Source organism: Diplotaxodon limnothrissa, linkage group LG17 (assembly GCF_057381915.1).
Source record: "Diplotaxodon limnothrissa isolate DT_005_m linkage group LG17, D_limnothrissa_male_GT1.1, whole genome shotgun sequence".
NCBI lineage: Eukaryota > Metazoa > Chordata > Actinopteri > Cichliformes > Cichlidae > Diplotaxodon > Diplotaxodon limnothrissa.
This window is the reverse complement of record NC_140612.1, coordinates 37884197-37897286: the sequence shown is the minus strand read 5'-3', so window position 1 is coordinate 37897286 and position 13090 is coordinate 37884197. Positions and strand designations below refer to the sequence as shown.

At 39.4% G+C, this 13090-nt stretch overlaps 1 protein-coding gene across 1 annotated transcript in view; it reads left to right on the top strand.

The window, feature by feature from the left end:
- The window catches only part of LOC146615391 (copine-8), a 105873-nt gene that overhangs the window by 27341 nt on the left and 65442 nt on the right, over positions 1-13090 (top strand). The window contains exons 2-4 of the mRNA XM_085376694.1: positions 8389-8429; positions 10521-10567; positions 12835-12938. Of these exons, the coding sequence (XP_085232820.1) occupies positions 8389-8429; positions 10521-10567; positions 12835-12938 (192 nt within the window). The remainder of the gene's footprint in view (positions 1-8388; positions 8430-10520; positions 10568-12834; positions 12939-13090) is intronic.

Sequence of the window (13090 nt, the reverse complement as noted above, 5' to 3'; positions counted from 1 at the left end):
AGGAAATGGTAACAGATAGAAGTAGAAACTGTAACTCCAGCTAAAGGTACCGTTACAGTGTGCCAATTTAAATGGTTAGTGATCACTAAATGCATCAGTTCTCTTCCTGTAGTTTCTGTTGAGTCTTTATGACAGTCACCAACACATCATGAATCAGAAGTAGTATGAATCTCTTTGCAAAAAATAACCAAGCATCAAACTACAAGGCTGGAAAATGGAACAACTGCAAAAGTGCCAGAAACTGCAGTTCCTCTAATGGCCACTTGAGGAGGGGTCCAAGAGCGAGCACCTCTGTAAGTAAAAATAAATGTTACAGCATTAAAAAGCATTTTTGCACCCCGGTGCCCTCAAGATAATGAAGCTGTCTAATAATGTGTACCTTAGTGCCAAAAACTGCAGATGTTCCAACAGCTGCTTGAGGCCCATCTCAGTCCACCTCTCAGAATCTGTAAAAATGTCCAGCTTAATATTAAACAGCATATTAATTGCCCCGTACAAAAACATGGGCAGTCTCCCTTCATAAAAAAATGTAGGTTGGGGAAATTCTTTTAAGTTCTCACCTGTGTGGAGTCGGTTAATCTTTAAAGTTAGGGGCACGACTGCTGCCGATTGCCGGTATGCCAAACAGGGGGCTGCAGCCAGTAGTTTAGTAGGCCTTGCGTTTCACACCTTTGGCTGTTACTGTGGTGCTGGTGCCTTTAAGAGCATTAAAATGCAATTAGCTGACAAATAGTAACACTCATTGAACTGGGATATTTAATATTGTAGCATTTTATTTATCTGTTACCGGGCACTACTTAGCAGGTATGCGTATCTGTTCCCCTGCAGGATTAAGAGATGTCGCTAGCTAACCTAGCTTGCTGGCGTTAGTGGATAACTTCACCTTCTTATCCAAATATGCTCAATGCTGGCTATGAAAAGATAATACTGTGTCACTCAGAGGACTGACAATGAGGCGTCAAAATGTGGAGTCAAAACTAATTGGCAGTGACCATTTTATATGCAGTCTGTGGATCGAAGGCCAAAGTGTTGTGAGGTAGTGTAAACCTTACTAGCCTACTGCACAAAAATAAATGAAACTTGACCTTTCAGGGCTACCATAGTTACACGGTGAAAGTGGTTTGTTCCTTCTCTCCCTAGTTAAGTAAAGATTAGTTATAGTTTGACGGCTTAAGAAGCCATCTTGAATGAGCTAAATCAGAAAAAAGCGAGTGTTAAAGACTGTGCTAAATGAGCATGAGCAGCTCTGCTGTGAGGCCTCACAGTTACTTCAAAACGAATTGACAAAGGGCAAGGATATAATTGTCACCACCGTGTCCTTATTTATTTATTTGTTTTGTTTGTCTGTTATTTTCTTTTGTTTGTAAGGATATTTATTTCCCGGTGTTCCCTGTGCTTCTCTCTGTTTACCTAAGGGTTCAGAAAACGGATGCACTGCTTGTTTAAAAAAAGAAGTGTGTGCTAATCCTCAAATGAGCTCATTCATTTATCAAATAAATGAGTTGTGCTTGCAGTGGTATAATCAGTGTAATACATGAGCTCAGAAAGGGCAAAGCTGAGTTAGTTGCTTTGTTACGTGATTAAGGGGATTTAGAAATAAAAGACTAAGAAAAAAACTATAAAATAACCATAAAATACATCAATACTAAGGCAGAATGGATGCTTGTTTTCATGTTGATTATACTAAATTCTGACCCTACCATGCAAATGTCACAGCAATTGAGAAATTGAGACACATCAAACCAGGCAACAATTCCTCAGTTCTTACCTGACACAAGTAGCATTCTTCTCCTCGTCTCCTCATGAGCTTCAAGGTTTAGTATGTTGTGTGAGGTGCTCTTCTGCGTGCTGTGGTTGTAATGAATGCTTTTGAGTTACTGTTGGAAGCACTCTGACCTCTGACATCAACGAGTATTTTCTTCGAGAAAACTGTCGCTCACTTGATATTTTCTTTTTATCGGACCCTTCTCTGTAAACCCTAGACGTAGTGCTGGGCGATATGGAAAAAATATTTATCACGATATGAATTATTTTATATCACGATGACGATATATATCACGATATACCACCTGACCCGTGGTCATCTGGAAAGTACGCAGTCTGTAAACAGCGAGCGCAGAGGGTGCAGTCTTTGTTAATGACATGGATGGTTACGCTCATGTAGGGCTGCGTATCTCTGCTCGTCCATAGGTCAGTCGTCAAGGCATAATGCACGACACTGCAAACATCCGTCTCTACTTTGGCCCGGCATGCGTCATATAAGCGAGGCAACTCGACTTATAAGGACTTTGATGAGGTCACGAAAGCTGTCCTTCTCAACTACATAAACAGGGGCCATGCCTTTACAAATGTAACACGAGACGGCTCCTGTGATTTGTTTATGGCGCTGGGACGTTTTCTTATAAGGGCCTTGTGTGAAAGACTGCTGTATCTTTGGCTAGCTATAGTTTTTCTTTTCCCAACTTGCTCCTGTCGTTCCACAACTTGGTTTAGCTCGGATTTTCTGGATTCTTGAGCATTCTTTTTCGTGGACCTTCTGTAGGTGATAGGAGAGATTTGTTGTGTTGCCATCGGGTGCAGGAATAGTTTTATAGTATAGCTTGCAAATGGGCGTCTTCTGCTCCGTGTTGGTGCTGTTGAACCCAAAATGTAACCAAATCACAGATGTACCCCCTCTTTTCGGTAAAAGTGCTTCCTCTTGGGCTGCCTGTGTAGCTGTCTCTGCCTGTTGCATGTCCGGGCATGAAACTGCAACCTGTCGCACGTCCATCGTTTTGAGTTACCGTAAAGCATGTCGCAAATCCGGGTGCACGTAAAGCAGCACCATGTCGCAAAACCACAAGACGGAGTTTCTTTGCGAAAAATATCATTTTTTCATACTTTATTTTCTCTTGCATAAAGTTAAGAGTATGTATAGTGAGAAGACAACACTAATATATTTGCCACAGGCTTTTTAATGGTATATTTCATGTAATAATTTATAAAATTAGGTTAGAAATGATAGAAATGATAGAAGACAAATGGCACAATAGACACTTTTCTATCATCGACACGATATATATTGTCATCTCGCCCAGCACTACCTAGACGTGTTTGTTTAGGAAAATCCCAGCGGTTTGTCAAATCCTGAGAGTAGCTGGAGCTGTTTGGCACCAGCAGTCACTGCACATTTAAAGTATGGCTGTTCGATATAACGATATGTATCGGATGACTATATGAAAACGTCTATCGTTTTATATTACGCTATCGTTTGTTTTGTGGTGTCGCAAAATAAACCGTTTACAGCAATATTTTTTTCATTGTTTTGATGGTCACTGTATTAGCTATATTTATTTCTTAAACTTCTTTCTTTCTCTTATATTTAAAATAACCAAACTACTGATGGATAAGCGACTGTTTTTACAACGACGGTAAACACTGCTCCGCCGTCCGCTTGTTTATTTTCCACATAAACCTTTCACAATAAAGCGGAAGACCCTGTTGAGATTTTTCAAAATAAACTGAAACGATGACAAACAGAAAGACCAGTCAAAACAAATTGAGGACCTTATTTCTAAACGAGGGGCTACCTCTGTAGCATGGGCATGCTTTGGTTATGAAAAGTCTGACACGGATCACCTATGCAAGAGTCACGTAAAAGAGTATGGAGAGAGTTTACTAATGAGAAGCAAAAAAGAGCTGTCAGGTGCTCCAAATAAAGCTTAGATTCAAACGTTAGAACAGGCTTTTCCCCGCAGCACGCCGTGTAATAAATACTCACAAAGAAAACGGTAGCCGTTACAAGTTATGCCTAAAAATGTATAGTTTCATGCATCGGTCAAAACACTCGACTCCAGGTACACGACGCCAGCTGAAAACACTTCAAACAAGTCGAGTTGCCCGAGATTCACAGAATTTACAGAAAATGTTACATTTTTTAATATATATTGTTGTCAGGACGATAAATGTCTTCTATCGGGATATGAGATTTTGGTCATATTGCACAGCCCTAATTTAAAGTCACTTAAATCACCCTGTTTCTCCATTGTCATGCTGAGTTTGAACTTAGGTTGATCAGATATTTGCATTAATGGGCACTTAAACAGTGTCCATTTAGTTTTTTACTTGCAGTTCATCCAATTTATTTGCTTTAAAATCTTTGGAAATAAATGTACTTGGATTTTATTTACTGTCGACAACACAAACAGGCCTGAGGAGAATTTATATTGCTGCACTATTTGACATTTCCTCCAAAATTAATCAATGTTGGATTGATTTATAGATTACAGTGCATGTTGCATGTTTTCATTATAACTAAATAGGAGTGAGTTATTCATGTGAAGCCCAGTAAAACACAGAACAACTGCACTTTTTAGTTTGCTTGTTTCAGTTAAAAACATAACGTTTTTTCATTGCTGTCTTCTAAAATCAGACAATTTCTAAGGTTTTTAAGCAACAGCACCTACCAGCTAGATCAAAACAGTAATGCTTATTTAGTTATTTACTTTATTGTAAAAGGCACTATGACCAATACACTTGTTGTGTCATTTGACAGTACAGTCTCATTTTTATCATTCTCAATTTTATGTGCTGACTGATGCAGTTAAAAGCAGCCCAATTAAAATCCATTAAACTGACACTTTAGTTTTCAATCAGCAAGAATACTTTCAGTGATCTAAGAAGAATTCAAAGCACACAATTCATTAGCAAAATAATTTTTCTGACATGTGAGATCTAGTAATGTTGGTTAGCCTAATTAGTGCAGCTCAGCTGACAAACTAGATTTAGGCTGGTGTCTAGGCATGTATCGACAAAGATGCCGCCAAATAGCAGATTTTGTGTTGCTGAAAATATCCCGTGTTGAATGGTGGCATTTGTGGAGACACAAAAATATCTGACTCAGGTTTTTATATCTTTTTGTAATAGACAGACGTGCTGATCAGAGACACAGAGTTTGTGTTCACCTGCAACAGACCACAGAATATTTTCTTGTTATGTTAATCATTGTAACTGGAGGTGTTTTGTACCTTGGATTATGGGTGGACTTGTTCCCGCCCTGTAAACATCTCAGCTGGATTGTTGTGGTCGTGTAGAAATGGTCACTGAGGCCGGTGTAGTCACACCATGGACAGACAACAAAACAAGCAATTAGACATATAAATGATTTGTGTGTCTGTGGATTATGGGAGGAAACTCAAACAGAAATCTGACCTGAAACCTTTAATTTGACATACTCGAGTTCAAATAACCGCGTCAGAGTGACAACAAATCATTATGTGTGCTGCATTTGCAGTAAATGCTCTGACATAAGTGAGGCTACAATTTTCAAATGAGCGACAGAGTGAGCTGAGAAGCAAACAAGCAGGAAGGACCGCCGGGATACCAAGAGGTTGGGTTTTTTTGCTTTTAGAGCAAATGCAAGAGTGAGACAGAGAGAAACATGTCATAGATTGTGTTGATAGGTTCACATGAAAGAAAGACAGAGAGGAAGTAAGTACAGAAACAGAGAGAGAAGTGAGCTGAAAGAAACAAAACTGTGACAGCAACACTGGTACTGGAAAGCAGCTCGAAGCCTTGATACTCTTAAGCCGTCGATGGTTTCAGGGCTTTGTCTTAGAACCTTTAAAAGTCTGCCACAAGCCCTGGGATTGAAAGGATGATGGGAAACATTATCCATATCTTTCATGCCCTTTGTGCAGCCGGGGCATGTCACATGGATTAGAGTGATTGGGAAGAAGATTTCTATTCATGCAGAGCTCTGTTCAGGCTGATTTCACCAAAGTGACAAGTTAGTGATCCTGTTAGTGTTCTGCTCTCTGATCTCTTCTTCTCTCCTCTCCAGGTGTGACTATCCTCAGCATCCTCGATCTTATTATTCAGAAATCAGAAGTAATCATAAGCTGTCATGCTGTTTTTATATCATCTCAGCTTTTTTCTTTGTTGGAGGGGGGGAAGCATAAATTCTTCATGGTTGTATTAATGCCCATCTTGGCTGAAACACAAGTTTGGAGGGCTGCACACTACAATGAGTCATCACTGAGAAGATTAGCTCAAACTTGGTGTTTTTGAAGCAAGGAGTGAAGCACCATGAAGACTGAATTCCCATTAAAAGTTTGAACTTCTATTATTAGTTGTATAAACTAGCGGTTGTGTTGTTATTGTGAATTTATTCTCTAAATGTTGATGTAACCATCAAAAGGTTTTCAGGTATTTGACGTGGAGGATAATAATACGTGCATGTTTTTTTGGGAAGACTTAGTACAGTTTCACTAGCCACACCCAGGCCTGATTACTGCCAGAGCTAGCAAATTAAGAAATCACTTAAATAAAGTGTTGCGACTCCCAGAGAACCATGGAGACAGCCATTATCCTCAAAGGAAGAAAATCTGGAAGAGTCGTGAAGCTTTCGAGGATCGGCCAGCCTAGAGTACCAAAATTACTCCAAGAGTGCAGGTACAACAACTTATCCAGGAAGTCACAGAAGAACCCAGAACAATATTTAAAGAATTGCAGGCCTCAGTTGTCTCAGTTAAGGTCAGAGTTCATGATTCAACAATAAGCAAGAGACTTGACCATGGGAGTAAAAACCACTGTGGACCAAAGAGAACATAAAGGCTCGCCTCACATCTGACAAGAAAAAATGTTGATCCTGAAGACTTTTTGAAAAATGTGGAGTCAGTTTGTGGATCGATGAGAATAAGTTGAACTTTTTGGAAGGTTTGTATCTTGTTAAATCTGACATGAAACTAACACAGCATTTCATACAAAGTACATCAAAGCATCGGTCAAACATGGTGGTGGTAGTGTGATGATCTGGGGCTGCTTGGCTGCTTCAGGACGACTTGCAGAAAATCCTGAAGGAGTATGGCCGATCATCAGTTCATGCTCTGAAGCTCATGCGCACTTGGGTTATGCAGCGGGGACAATGATCCAAAGCAGACCAGCAGATCCTCTCAATGTCTCAAAAAGCAAAACGAAGACTTGATCCGATTGAGATGCTTTGGTATAACCATAAACAGGCCATTCATGCTCAGGAACCCTCCAGTGTGGCTGAATTAAAACAATTCTGCAAAGAAGAGTGGTTCAAAATTTCTCCAAAGCTAAGCAAAAGACTCATTGCCAGTTACTGCAAACGGCTGATTGCAGTTCTTGTTATTAGGTTTAGGGAGCAGTTACTTTTCCTCACAGTGCAAAGTAGCTTTGGATATGTCACAGTCTGGCGAGGGCAGACTGTATGAATTGAAAAAGGACCCAAAATGCAGACTCCAAGGAACAGGGAACAAAACTTGAATGTTAACAAAAAGCGAGCCGTTTAATATGGCTGGAAAAAAAAGGTACAAACAAAGGGCAAGGCAAACTGAAGCAAAATTAACACAAACCTAAACTGGGAAATCTAAACAAACAATAAGAAAAACCTAGACAAGAAACTTGGAAGCATGGCATAGGAAACATGGCGTGGACAACAGACGACCTGACAATCACACACTGAAAACAGAGGACTTAAATACACAGGAGGTGATTAGGGGAAGTGGAGACACATGGAGGAACAGCTGAGGGTAATAAAGCAGGACGAGGCAAGGGAAGCAAAACTAGAAACACTCACATGAGACATGGACCTTCAAAGTAAAACAGGAAACACACTGACTGAATTCTAAACATGCAAACTTAACAGCAACTGGGGAGACAGAATATAGGAACCTGAAATATGGTACAAAAACATCACAGTGGACATAACATGGAACACAGGGAAGCCATATGACGAAGCCAAAGAGCAAAACCTAAGATAACCATAACTGAGATCTAGGGAAACACGAAACAGTACCACAAAGGACTCAAAACATAATCCATAATATAAAAACACGAGATCTCTCCAAAATGAAACAGGAACATGAGAGGCAGACATAACAACATAAGACAACAGACATGAAACACATGAAGGGCAAGGGAGATTTAACATAGTTGGAACACGAGGGGGAAATAATAAGAACTAGAAACACTTAGGCATGATAACAAATAAACTTAGGAAACCTGATAAGCTTAAACATACACTATGAACATCAAAAGAACTGAAACTCAAAACACTGGGTCATAAGACCCAGGACCGTGACAGGATATTGTTTTCCCTTAACAAATAAAATCATCATTCAAAAGCTGCATTTTGTAATTACTCGGGTTATCTTTGTCTGTACTGTATATGTTAACTGTGAATATAAGCAGCATGGTGTCTAATGTGGTTACACAGCACTTTGGATGTTATATTTTTTGTACTCCTGCACCTCATCAGGACGCTTCGCAGGTTTACTGTAAACACAATGTGAAGCCGGGAACATAAATAGTCAGTGTGTTAGCGTGGATTCATTTTCCAAGGCAACTGTGTTTCTAATTATTTTCCATATTGTGTCTCCACAGAAACCTGCTGGATAGGGACACCTTCTCCAAATCAGACCCAAGTAAGACGACATCTCTCTATCGCTCACTAAGACCACGTTTTAGTTAGTTTTATATTTTTCACTGCGTCAGTGAAATATAAAGAGGAAACAAAGGGGATTCCTTGATGATTTCCATGATGTGTCTGTAAACTTTTCATTTGATTTGCATAAAGAAAGGAAACAAAAAGAACAGTGTTAGGAATACATGAGAAAAAACTTGGGAAAAATAAGGGCTATGGGAGCGCTGTAAGGAAATGAAATAAGCAATTAATTTGGAGATGAACGAAGCGCATTTCTTTTGCTGTGACTCAATCTGTGTTTGAGTATTTTCTCACTAAATATGTTGTCTTGGCTTGAGGCACGGCTGACTAATACACAAAGCCTGAGAGCTTGAAAGCTTCTCCCTATAGATTCACAGAATGGGCGGCAATTCTCACGCTCCTCTTCCCACAGCTAAAATAAATGTAATAACACTGTCAGGGCTACTGCATAAAGTTGAAGGAGGGCTTCAGCGCTGGCTTGACAAATGTGTCTGCAGACAGTTTAAGCAGGGACTGCATAAAAAAGTACTTGAATATCTTGTTTCTTTTTAAGAAGGCACAGCATATTTACTTCAAGCAGCCATACTTCAGTGACACCTTGCCTGCTGTCCAATATGAAAACTAAGCTCACGCCAAGAAAATATTGATATTCCATTGTTTAGTTATTCTTAATGCTACAAAGAGGACTATCTAGGGATACACCAATCCAAATTTTTACAGTTCTGCAGTACCGACCTGATGCCAGTGTTACACGCATAAGCTGGAAGTTTGACGCTGAAATGTTGCTTTTCTAGTTTTCAAAATAAAATGCAGCAAGAAAATATTTGTTTAAATTACTAGAGATGAAAAAATTCAAAAATTAAAAGACATTTATTCACATTATTTGTTTGCATGAGTCACATGAGGAGTGTGCATGTATGGGTGCGTGTGCATTGGGAGTGAGGGTAGGGTGAGATCGATTTCTCCCTAAAATGAAACAGCGATTGTTGTCATATCATAAAAATAAGATATTGCGAAGACTATTGTAATGAACCACTAATACACACACACGTAGTCAGCAAGCAAAACAGAGCATGTCAGCACATTCCCACGTGCATGGATGAAAAATGACTCAAGGTGATGGGGATGGCAGTGATGAGTACAGTGATGAAGATGACAGTGATTAGGAGCAGGAAGCATGGGCATTAACCATAAATTTAGTACTGCTTTTATGCTGAGTAGCTCCTGTGATTATGCTGAGCTCACTGACTTTAGCCCCCTGATATGAAGCAGCCTGACAGGAGGAAGGAGCAAGGAGGTGAAGGAGAGCGGGAAAACAGGATGTCAAAGTTCCTGAAAACTGAACGATACCTTGGATATGTCACTCGGTGGTAAAAAAAAAATACCTAAAAAATCGAAAGAGCAGTGATCTATACAGGCAAACGAAGTTTAAATCTCTCTGTTCCCTCCAAAAGTATCCCCAGTGTTTGTCTGTCAGACGCAAAATCAACATTTTATGTGTCTGCGTGGGTGTTTGGATGTGTACATATCCTCATCAAAGAACATCAAAGGCCTTGAGGAATGAAGTATACGATGAGCGAGCTGCGTAATTTGCTTTTTAGAGAACTCTCTTGTTTCGAGAAATTGCATAATCACCCGAAATGATGTCTTTCACAATCTGAAGCCGGCGAATATAATGCACATATTCGTGACTCGTGAATGACACTATTAGACGCTTTGATGTTTTTCTTTGTTTAATATATATTTCTAATTCAAGCATTTATGGCTTATCAGTCATATTCTAATGGATCCATGAAATACCATGACATTTGATTTGTTTTTTGATTTTATTTGCTTGCTGTCTTATGAAGTAAGGCTCTCCTATTCATCCGTTAGTCAGCCAACCTGTCAGATAGTTAAAAGCTGGTTGTAAATACCAATATAATAATATTTATTTAGACTGCTTGCCCGTTTCTTATATATTATACATGATTATAAAGTAGACACTGACTAAAATGGCTGGGCAGTTGCTAAGTGAGTGTTAGTAAGGAGTTAATGATTAAAACTACTGTTTATGTGCCTCTTTTTACAGTATGTGTACTCTACACACAAGCCATGGGCAACAGGGAGTGGAGAGAGGTGAGTGTGTGCAAACCGGGTTTGAAACATTTCCTTCCATTTTATTAAACTTCTGTCCACTTCACTGCTGTCTTTCCATGTACACACTATGGAGAAAACAGAGTTCTTTTTGCATAGTTGCTAGAAATTGGCTGAAATTGGTCAAGTCATGTCAGAAACAGTGAGAAAGATTATTCATTAGTCTTTCCAGGAATGGATGCCCCAACAATTTCACCACAAGGCCAGTCATGTAATGCTCTGACATCTCAGACTCCACAGCGCTCGGTTAAATTTCATAACAATAAAAGTTACTTTTATCTGTTCCTTTATCACAAGGGGTCACCTTAGCAGGTAGCTCTGTCTGTACACCGGGTGCCCTTCCTAGCACAACCCCTAAAGGAAAATTGCTACTCTGGTTTTAATTAAACCAGCAACCTTTTGCTTATCAAGCAAATGTGCAAACCACTGCTTGCTTTGCAGCCACACGGCATGGGCTCCTTGCAGTCAGCAAGCCAACCATGAACTCTGTACACCAAAGTATTCCACAGTCAGATGTGCAACCATCTGACAGCTAAAGCAACAGGACAGTGATTCCAAGCAACGACGGTAAATCCAGAACAGAATTGCTGAAATAGATAAGAATCAGGGTGTTGCACTGAAAGCCTTGCATTAGCAGATACCCACAAACCTCAGTGATCTTAGGCGATGTTTTAAAGAAGAGTGGACCAAAGTTCCTCCATAACGATAAGAGACTGATAAAGTCAGAAAATTGTTATCTAAAGTTATCGCTGCTAAACGTGTTTCTACAAGCTATCACATAACACGGTGTTTTTCACGCACAGCTTCTACATTTCAGTTTTGTTTCTGTTAAATAAATGACGATACTCTATAATCTGCCACGCGTTGTTGTTCATCTGAGGATGTTAAACTAAACCAAATCATTTTTTGTCATATCCTGAGTCATAAAACCTTGGCATTGAAAAAGGGTTTGCTTTCTTTTTCACAAATATCAGCCTGTTGGTAACACTTTAATTAAGTCAAAGGGTCACGATGAATCATCTGCACAAAATTTCATTTCCAGTAGCAGGTGAGATTTTTCAATTTGGACTCAAGTGGTGGCTGGGCCTACGTACGTTACCTATGCCAAAAAAACTAAAACACACCTCAATATAAAAAGACTAGCTCTATTAAAACCATTCTTATATACACAGTGTTTAAAGTTTGGTTACTTTCAGCTGTGGTTTACAAGTTAGAAAGGTGACATTTAACACTTGTTTGGTGTACGCACCCTAGCCTCTACTACTATATTAGTGCAGTATATATTTCGGCAAGACCAACAGACAAAAGAAGTAAAATAATGTCCTGTAAGTATTTTTAAATACTAAGTAGCTATGGGATATTGTCGAGGAAAGTAGAAAATATTAAAGTGTTGTATACACTCTAAATACAGCTCACAGTACTTTATAAAATGTTTATGACATGGATGCAATACCAAAGTGTTGCATAATACACAAAGTGCAACAATACAACTGTTTTCAATCCGGCGTTTGTGGGATTTGAGGCATGTTATGTTAGTGATTCAGTGAGGGAAGAGATTCAATGTGCAAATGTAGTTTCCTTGATTAGGCCTAGGCTAATGACGCTGTGAGATTTAATTGCCTGCTTTTGTACAGTTCAGGTATCTGGAAATGACGCGAGGATTTACAGTGTAAACTGAAAGGCTTGTGATGTAGTAGTGCTCGAGAGTTAGTAGAAATAACCAACAGCCACCACTTTATTAAGAGAACGCATGCACGTTTCATTACGATCGAGCCGCCATCAACAATACGTTTTACAGTAAATATTCATGAATGCAAATCAGGGGGCAATTCTTTCAGCACCAATCATTCGCAGTTATTCATAGATCCGAGTAGCCCGTCATCTCCATGCATTATTAACCGGCTGAGTTAAATGCCAAATCGGAACCCAACTGACCCCATTTGACTTGATACTTCAGCTGCGGTGCATTCATTACACTAAAGCTGTACATAATCTTCTGTAACAAGCCTCTCGCCTAATGTGTCTCCTGAGGAAAAACCTGCAGGTGGATACAATATTTACACGAGTCACTGCAGCGTCATAAAGTGCTGGTAAAAGCTGTGATTTGGGAAAGGTTAGAGCTTTTAAGCGTGGCGAGTTGCAGAAATGTATACTCACATATTATAGATTGTAAACTTGTAGACTGTAAAAAGTTGAATGATTTCCAAACTGTTTGTCTCCTAATCTTTGTTTTTCTTTTTTTTGTCTAGTTTGGCAGAACAGAGGTGATTGACAACACGCTAAACCCAGACTTTGTTCGGAAATTCATTCTGGACTACTTCTTTGAGGAGCGACAGAACCTCCGGTTTGACCTGTAAGTAACATGTACAAGTGCGTGTGTGTGTTTCTGCATCACTGTGACATGACTAGTTCCTAAACTTGCATTTAAGACTCTGGATATAGATGATGTTATAGTTCACTGAATATCGGTTTGGCTTTCATGAAAGCTTTGAGAGGTATTGAAAT